We start from the raw sequence: 10000 nt of genomic DNA, 5'->3' as shown, positions 1-10000 counted from the left end.
CTGATGGGGGCTAGGCCAATTTGGGTAAATATTACTCTTAGGTAATTGACTCTTGATGATGTTTATGAAAAGAGGTTACGACAGCGGATTATCGTTCCCATTTGTAGTTCCTTCTCGAATAATAATACCCAATAGATAATTACTCTAATAGTACCCTTAAGCCAATTGCCAAAGGTAATTTTATTTAGAAAAGTAAATAAGAAAACTTAAATAATAAACACCCGATGGTCCTCAATTTTAGGAAACCTTAAACACCCAGGTATTAGTTAAGATACAACTTTTAGCAAGGGGTTGTGCTTTACGTTTTGGAAATATGTTTTGTAAAGTTAAGTTTATTTGACCTTGAGTGTGTACAGGTATGCAGGTAGATCGCTCATTCCAACTGGCCACCAAAGGATTGGGTTTTTCAATGTCAGTGTTCCATTAAATACATCCGGACCTCCAGTTGAGGCTACGACAAATCCTTGTTTGTCTTGCAGCAGATATTCCATGGTTATATCGAATTTTGGGAGCTGTGCAATTGAATTACTTGAAGACACTGTTGCAACAAAGTTCACTGCACCAATGTTTCCTGAGAAACTTGTGGTGACAGTGATGTCTGAGAGGAAGACTACAGGCGTTGCGTAGAGTTTAACTGGACGGTGAATGCCGGCATAGTTGAAGAAGTCGAAGTAGTATTTTTGGATAAAGAAACCAGGTGGATACCTGCAATGAAGTAGAGATATAATTCGGGACAGGAGTCCATGACTATGAGTGTACAAATTCATTATACTTGTTGAACGGAGTTTTTAAAGACCGAGTTATTTTTAGATTGATTTTCTCTTGAAACCAGACCTTTCCAGCTGATCACAAGTCTTGCGTGAGAAATTAGTACCAATGGGATTAAGAATGGTCACTCGTGCAAGCAAAATCGTATTTAACAACTCGCCTAAAAATACCCTGATCAGTGAAAATGCCGTCGCATAGACCAAGTATTTGGACTTGTAGGCTCCTGGTTATGTGGTCCGGTTCGTGATATGTACATTGGGAGTGAGATCCGGCAGAATATGGAATGGACAGCCGGAACACCGGGAGCCGGGGTGCGGGCAGTTGCATAGCTGAACCTGGCCTGGAGGGGACGAGTCCCTGATGGGGTGAGCCACAGGTTAAAATTTAGTAGTCAGGACAATGGAAATAGACCCTTTGCATAAATGGCGCCCAAATGAGAATAACAATACTTGATACATCCTTAGCCTCACATTCATGAGAAAAATCCTTTGTCTTGAAACATAAAGACGAGGCTAAGGATGTATCAAGTATTGTTATTCTAATTTGGGCGCCATTTATGCAAAGGGTCTATTAGTTGCAGCCTTGTGTCTTTGTAGAAACAATGGCCATGGCTTCATTGATTACCATGATGATACACGTAACAATGAAGATGATGACGATGATCTTAATATTTTCCAACAGAACCTCCATCCGCAAGGCCAGGGAAGCATTTTTAACTTCAAAAGACAGGCCAATTGAACCCAACGGTCTAAGTATCCGCAAAGAAACATGTTAGATTTCAGATTATTATTTATTTATTTTCCGTTCTTCCTTTACTGAATAGGTCATCGCATTATTTCTCGTGCAATTTCTAATAAATAAGCACGAGTACAATTTTTCAAAGACGACCAAAATTACACGAGCCCGTAGGGCGCGTGCAATTTGTATTCTGAAAAAATTTAGAAGTGCTTATTTATTCCAAATTGCGCGAGAAAAATCATGCGATTACTTATTATTAGTATACATGAAAAAATTCGAGATGGTTAAGCACAAGAAACGCACGCGTATCACCTCAAGCAATCAGGAAAAAGTTGCGCCATAAATTGTGCTATCCAGGGCCCGCGCTTGATTTGAAAACAAAAGATATGATTGGCTCTGACCAAACCCTATCATGATTGTTTATTAGCCAATCATAATCCAGAATTTTGATGTGTAATTTGCACTGGTATTACACTTTTTGCACTGGTGTGTATATTACAAGTTTTGTACTGTGTTACACTTGAACTGCCCTACTCTCAGCCAATCAGAATCGAGTAATTTTTTCATATATATTATTAGAATACAAATTAGTTCTAACTACAATATTTTATCACATTTTTTCCAGAATCAAGTCAACCTTATTTTATATATGCGTACATAGAAGCAAGCCAATGTAAACTCTCATCGTACCTGAAGAAGACTGGTCTGGCCAGCCGAAATATTATCTACTTATTGACTGAGTGGCAGGACCGGACGGAAAACTATTTGGCCCGAGATCATCGCGTACGGACCGAACCTATACATTACTAAATAATGAAATCTTCTTTGTATCAGCTCTTGCTCAAAATATTTACTTTTTCAACTTACAAGTTACAATACTCACCAATCTCCCCCTGTCAGGTATTTTATTTCTCCTGGGGGTAGGGTGGTTGGGGTCAGGGTATTATTTATGGCCGCTGTGATTCTGTTTGGTTTATCATATTCTAGAAGAGGAGTTACATCAACTTCAAAAGGCAAGTGACCTCCTGAATGTCTCATCACTTCTTTACTGTTTAACCACTGCCGACATTTGGAAAGAAGGAAAAGAAGGAATAAGTAGGGATACTCTGATAAGGAGGTCTTCAATAGAGCTTTAAAAACTACGGTTTCAGCAAAGGAAGGAGTTTTCACAAGAGTGAATTAGATAATTCACTCTTGGTTTTCATGTCTACGCAATCAGTTCTTTTCTTTTTTTTTGGTGAACTCTCTGTAAGTGTACGTATTCTATATTCTGTAATCGTTTTGCGAAGACCCGGGTCATGCGCAATATGACGTCCTTGACCTTGTGCTCTCGTCAAAATGGCCGATTCGGAGGATGTAGTTGCGTTTTTTTTTTTTTTGATAGGTTAATTGAGATTTCAAGACAGTAGGTTTTCGAAGTTCCTCCCCTTATGCATAGAGTGTGATAAGGGGGAAAAATAGGTTTGTGTTTTTGGGAATTGAAATCTATTTGTGTGAAAATTCATTTTTCGTTTTAATGAGCCAATATGGCTGCTGATCAGGATCATTCTCTTCTGGGAAAAGTTCTTTTTGGTCTATATTACGGATTAACTCTGCCATACCCGATAAATTTTTCTCTTTCTAATCTAACCGTCAACCCCACCCCTCGAAAAACATGACCAGCCACTCGTCTGCAATTTGTCTAAAATGATAACGATTGGGACATGACATGTGTAAAAGAATTTTCCCTTCTGAAAGTGTTACAAGCACACTGAAAAATTGTTAGAAATTACAACAATCACCTCTATTACATCTCTGTAAGCGTAACTCCCGGTCGACCATGATTGCTTTTTTGTCGTTTGTTAATGGAGCCAAACTCTTAATCTTAATATAAGAATATAAGTAATGGATTTATATGATATAAATCATTTGCGACCTTCTGGAAACATTGCAGAATGTGTGATTCACTTACCACAATAGTATTGTAATTTGCTGCCTCAAATTTCAGGACCACCCTGGTGTCATTGCTGCTCCACGCTCTGGGAGCATAAACTTCCTTTTCATACCACACCCAGCCAATAAAGTCTCGTAAATTTCGGTCCTCAGTGATGTCGTTATAACTTGAGGGAACAGGCATTGGAATCACTTTGCCAGACTACAAGAAAACATCAGTACAAAAGAAGGGAAAAAATCATTGAACAGATAAGACTGTAAAGAGGCCGAGTCTAGATGTACACTTTTTTATAGAGCGACTTTCGTGTGACCTCGAAAAAGTGTTCACAATTTCTTTCAAGGACCAATGTTTGGCAAGATTAAAACAAATCTTCTCCTTATTCCCGCCAAGGAAACTCCTAATATGGGCAGTGAACGGTTCGATTGTCCGATGACATTACTGCATTTCAAATGACGTCAAGCGAAACTTTCCAGAAAGTTCCATGGAGAGATAACGTTGCGTTTGCATTTTTATACGATAAGCCAATTAAATGTTTTGCATTTTTGTTTACGTTCTGTTTTTACGTTTATTTTTCAGGTCTTTCTCAGGTCATATGAAAGTCGCTTTAAGAACCCTTTTTATAAGAACTTTCAGGCCAAAATCAAACAAAATTTTAAGAAAGTACTGGGGACATACCCAGGCTGAAAGTCAGTTCAGAACCTCTTTATAATGGTCGTTTGCTTTTTGTGTGAGTAGTAGAAATAAGGGTAAAAGAAATGTTAAAACTTTAGTCTAACAGGACAATTAACTCAAATACTTGGGGACGTCGACGGTTTTTTTAGCATTAACAATGTGGTTTTCTTATCACATGATACACTGGCGAACAACTCAGTTTGTGGTCGTAAACCATACAATTTTAAGAACAAGTTTAAAACGTTTTCAGGCTCAATCGCAAGAAAATAAGAACGTTCAGCCTCAGCCCAAAAATTAGACGTTTTTATCAGGGGCGGATCTAGGGGGAGGGTGCAGGCGAGATGAGCTTTCTAATACAACTGGTATTCTGGAAAAAACGTCACCAGTCAGCTACGCCATTACTTATTGGTGCACCACCTCCAAAAAAAATACTGGATCCGCCTCTATTTATGTTAAAAAGAGTGTAGGGCAAACGGACAGAATACTCCACGAGGAGCGCTTCATACGAATGTTCTTGACATTTAACCAAGATTGAATTAGATAAGAGTGTTGATCTATCACTTTGCGGCCTTTGCCCCAGTACAGTCATAAATGAAATTATTTTTAGATACACTTTGCGCGTGAAACAAACAAAGGGCCGCCAATTTTAAAGGCCCACATTCGCCCAAAAGTCACTGCGCACCGTGACTGAATTTCGTGTAACACGAAATTTCCTAAACATCTGACATGTTGTTTCCCGAGTGATTCGCCTGAGTGCCTTTAGCCAATCACATCACGTATTTGGACAAGTCGTTATTTGAAAAACAAAAACAAAAACAAACGACCGCAATGACTTTTGGGCGAAGGTGGGCCTTTAACCAATTAGAAGAAGCCATGTCACACGTGATTGCTTCTGCCATGTTCTTTTCAGGGACTTGACAACTGATTTTCGCGGGAACGGGTATTCTAAATATATACTTATTTGTGACTGTACTGAGGAGCCCACCCATTCCATAACAACGCTATTATCCAATTCACTCTTCATTTAACTTAAAACACTGTCTACATGCATGCGTGATTGATTTATAAATAATAAGTTATAACTTATACAGCGTCTGCTTGTTCTGATCATTATCCAAACCGTTGAGAGGGATACTCAAATTAGAATTTTTTTTAGATTTCCTGTCGACGTCATGGCGTGTTTTCAAGTCCTAACAAGCTGAGGACCTATAAATACTTTTCGAAAGAACTGAGGTGCGTTTTGTAAACTCAAGGAAAACCCAACAACTATTATTCGGTGTGAAATTAGGAAAATTCTGAGGTAATGCACACTTGCGGCTCTGAATTTAGATGGCGCGGCTAAGATCCAGAAAATTGATGAAATCGGTGAAAGGGATTATTGGGATATTCGAAGATTTTTCACTGTGGGACAAAAGAAATTAATCCTCCATATTCGCCAGGTATATTAATTATTTACAGTCGGTGAGTAAATCGAACTTATCCTTTAAAATAGTTGCTTTACACGGACATAACTTCCAATTAGCTTTGCACGAGCTGGTAAGATGGAGAAATACAAATTCGTACATCAACTTCGGTTGGCATTTGATGAACAAGAGGAGATTCCCCTTTCCCTGATCTGTTGATTTCGATTTGACGATCACACACCCGTTGAGAGTTCATTTGCTTTTGATAGCAGGTTCGAAACAAAAAGACAAAATAAAGAGCGAACGTTCAAAATGTTTCAAAGGCAACCGTTGAACGAACAGTGTCTATCGATAAGAGAATTTGCCACAAATTGATGGAAATTGTTTGGAACGTTTCCTGGTTTATTCTTTCCGGCTTCCAGTTTGCGGTACTCTGAAAGTTTCCGTTTCCGGTTTTAGGGAATTTGTAGGTAATCCATATTTCGCTTAATTTTAATCTCATCGCTCTTCTATGGGATTATCTATTTCTCAAAATGGTTTGGGAAAAATCAAAATATGACCGACCCTCTGCTTACCTGTCGCAGTGGCTTAGCGAACCACATTTGTTCAAACCCGCCATTTCTGTTTGGGGATATATCAGCTCTAAAATCCCACATCCCGCTCAAATCCTTCACTTCTCGGCGTTCCGTATCCCTTGGAAATAACATTCCAGGGAGAGAAGCCGTTGTAGGGAAGAAACCTACAGCTGTTGAGGCGGAAATTAGAATTAAAAATTTTCTTAGCGACGCCATACTGCGGGATACATAAAACCCGCGGGAAAAAACCTGTCCTGTTGTCGTCACCAGCCCCTCGCTGTTTAAGGCTTAAGCCGGTTACACACGAGCAATTTTTCCTTGATAAGTGTCATTGACAATGTTCATATGCTCATGTGTATGAACGACAAGTTTTCTTTGACGAGTTCTGCCTTTTCAAGTCTTATTTGCTGGTGTGAACGAATTAACAAGTTTTCTTTGACACGATTCACAGGAGCCAGCATTACAAGTACACAGCGGACGAAAAAAAAAAAACAAACCACGGGGCGCCATTTTCGTTTTTTGATCATGGCTCGTGCAAGAACAAGACCGCTGTGCGCCCGCAATTTCTCAATTTTCTTGACAAGTTTTCCTTGTCGACCCGTACAGACGAGCAAGTTCTGCAATGCGTCAATTTTTTCCTTCACAAGTGCACTTGCTGAAAAGTTAGCATGCTAGCTTTGAACAAGTGTACTTTTCAAGGAAAAACTTGACAAGTTCTTCTTTACACAACAGCAAATAAAATTTGCCAACTCAGAAACCTGCTTAAGCACGCGACGCATGCTTAACACTGAAAAGACGCACTCATTACCATAGCAATAAAAGGCCACCTATAATTTGTCTTTAAACGCTTATGTCTTCAAAAAGAATTCAGTGACGCCATTTTTTATCGCTTAAAAGTGATTACCACTTTTTGCAAAGTTAGAAAATAATTATCTGAAGCGAGTAGGTCACTTCGGAATCTACTATAATACTCTTTGTTTGTCCCCCAAATTTTGCATAAGCATTGTTTCCAGTTTCTCCTGGGACTTACAGTGATCCCAAAAGAAAACAAAAACAATGCTTATGCAAAATTTGGGGGCACAAACAAAGAGCATTATGGTATTTTCCGAAGTGGCCTATTTATAGCCTCTACACAACTGGAAATTTATTAGGAGGCTCTGAATCCGCTCCACTAAATGTCTTATAACTGTGCACTTTTTATTTCTGAAATAATTAAAATCATTTCAGCAATAAAAAATGAGGGTCTCATTACTGTTCGATTTTGAGATATAAGCTTTTGAAGGCAAAATGTAAATGTTTAAAATGCATGACAAAATGTAAACGTTTGTTTAAACGTTTAATATGTTTAAGGGCCTACTGAAGTATTTTTTGGGGTGCGTTGCTAAGGATGTAATGGTTAAGAGATTTGAGAGAATTTGGCATTATTTTGGTCAGTTTCCAACTTTTGTGAACCAATGACCCCAAATATGACGTCAACATGCCACGCCCATGGCCACGTGACCAATAAAAGCAAACTCTAAATTTGTCTACGTACGAACAATTTGGGTATTTAATCAGTGGTTTCATAATTAGTATTCGTTTTTGCATCCAGCCAAGCACGGTTTTCTTTTTATTTTGAAAAATGTTCTTTTTAGAGAGATAAACGATACTGAAATACCCATAACATTTTCAAAAAAGATGATTTCAAAAAACCAATGCTTAGCTATATTCTGTATTTGGAGGTGAAACGAGCCATATCAAAAAACGTTTAATAATTCAATTTCAAGACTGCCGGAAATTTAGCTTTTTCTCAAACCGGAAGTCAGTTTGTTTGCGCGTGCGCAGCTGATCTGAGGACGAGCGCGAGGAAGGGCGGGAAGAACCTTCGATGCAAACAACAATTAGGAGATTGTTATTAAATTTTCCAGGTCGGTGAGTGAGTTTTCTGGTCAGCTCACGATATAATGACGTCAGTCACCGTCCGTGGGCCCTTAAAGACAAAATGTAGGGCTTTTTGTTACCATGGTAACCTATTACGCCTCATCAATAAGTGCTTCATGTTATTAAAGCAATTTGGTACCATGACGTTTGCTGTTACGTGAAACAGTTTGGTGGATTCAATCCTTCCAAATAGTCCATTTTCTTGAAAGTGTGAGCTTCCTCAGTTGTCAAGTCCCAAGCGCTGGGGCACCAATAGGAGACGCTCTACATAGAAATCAAATCAAACATTGGTTTTTTATTTTGATTTTGATTTTGATTTTGATTAAGATGTAATAATTAAGATTTTGATTTTTAAGAAACACTATGATTGCAGCGGTTATCTGTCACACGTGCCCCTCAAAGATAATACTAAATCATATTTCAAAAGTAAAATTTAGGTGGACGTCAATAAAATGTTTCCATGACAAATTCAACTGCTGCCAAGAGAACAGGACCATTGTCGTGGAAACATTTGATTGACGTCCACCTAAATTTTAATTTCGAAATATAGAAAAATGTCGTTGAGGGGCGCGTGTGACTGATAACCGGTGTAACATCTCGATGTAAAAATGGACTGCTCATATTGCCAAACCCAACGATAGCTGGTGGATTGTCGTTACGAGTAACGGATTGGACTCCAAAAAGACGGAAAATGACCAAACGGGGCGGCCTCAAAGGAGTTCGAAGGCGCTGGAGGGATGATGACCTCGTTAGTCGCTTCTTAGGATCTATACGTACATGGCAGAGAAGGGCTCCGGATCGATATGTCTGAAAGCAGACTAGGAAGGGGTTCCATTCACCTTGGACATCAAGACTCGTACCCAGTCGCTATTTACTTGTTTTGTGGTGAGAGAAGATTGGAAAAGAGGATGGCTTCTATCAAAATGTCCTCTACCTCTTCTTTTAAAATTTTGCTTTGTTTATCCAGTAGCTATATCACGTTACGTTATCATTTGAAATCCTATTTTTATTACTTAATAACATGTGGATACATATTCTGTAAATTCGTTAGATTTCCAAATAACCCTGATGAAGGCTGGTATTGGCCAGCCGAAATATCGTTGAAAAATACACTTTCGCGTTGTTTTATCAGTCGTCAGGAACCCATGACCCGGAGCCTGCAACTCTTCTGTGTTCGTGTAACGGCGTTTTCACAGACCGATTTATTTTTAGATTGAATTTCCCCCAAATGAGACTCCCACAGGAGCCCGATGACCAATTACAAGAAATTAAGCTGACGTCATAGTGTCACCGAACCGGAACTGCCGGAAATTTTCTCCTGTTTAAACTTGTTTCTTAGCTGGTGATAATTCACGTTTGCAGCGGTAATCGGAAGAAAAAAAATATTGACATATTAAAAAAAACGTTCTGGCAGTTAGCGATGTGGTGGTCTCGTGGTTAAGTGAAAGGGTTATTAATCGAACATTCCCAGGTTCAAGCCCAGCGAGTTCAGGAACTGGGGTTCGGACTTGGACAGCTGTTTCGGCCTTGTGGGAGAACGGCAGTGCTGTTCCCAACTACTGCTTATACTACCCTTGTTGTGTGGAGCTGCCACTTAAAGGGGTGCCTAAGACACCCGCCTGGTGTGCTTGCAGTGCGACATGCTGATAAGACCCAGCAAGGCTTAAACAACTGTCCAGGGTTGCTAATTGACGGGCTGAAATGGTTGTGCGCATGCGTGATGTGTTGGCCAATCTCGTCCTCAGAGTTCGCTTTTCTAACACAGACTCCAATCTCGTTCCCAGAGTCGTTCTGCGCACGCTTAGGTTTACGTTTCCCGACCGCTGGTCACGGGAACGGCGACTCTGGGAACGAGAGTGCACGGACTCTGCGCAGTTGCAGTGAAGGTCCATTTTAGTAACCGTTGACAACCATTGTTGTTTCAAATTTCTGAGCGTGGATAGACGTGCCGGAAGTCCTTGATTTGCAGACTTCCTGTCCTGGAAGTGGCC

General features: G+C 39.7%; 1 protein-coding gene across 1 annotated transcript in view; it reads right to left on the bottom strand.

Annotated features, from left to right (window-relative positions):
- LOC138046926 (beta-glucuronidase-like) overlaps positions 1 to 6404 on the bottom strand; it is a 16003-nt gene extending 9599 nt beyond the window's left edge. The window contains exons 1-4 of the mRNA XM_068893553.1: positions 6090 to 6404; positions 3458 to 3640; positions 2390 to 2565; positions 342 to 705 (exon numbers count right to left, since the gene is read on the bottom strand). Coding sequence (XP_068749654.1) covers positions 342 to 705; positions 2390 to 2565; positions 3458 to 3640; positions 6090 to 6305 — 939 coding nt within the window. The 5' untranslated portion in view covers positions 6306 to 6404. The remainder of the gene's footprint in view (positions 1 to 341; positions 706 to 2389; positions 2566 to 3457; positions 3641 to 6089) is intronic.
- Positions 6405 to 10000: the final 3596 nt, after the last annotated feature.

Source organism: Montipora capricornis, chromosome 4, assembly GCF_036669925.1.
Source record: "Montipora capricornis isolate CH-2021 chromosome 4, ASM3666992v2, whole genome shotgun sequence".
Lineage (NCBI taxonomy): Eukaryota > Metazoa > Cnidaria > Anthozoa > Scleractinia > Acroporidae > Montipora > Montipora capricornis.
The sequence above is the reverse complement of the archived record's forward strand: the minus strand, read 5'-3'. Positions and strand labels throughout refer to the sequence as shown.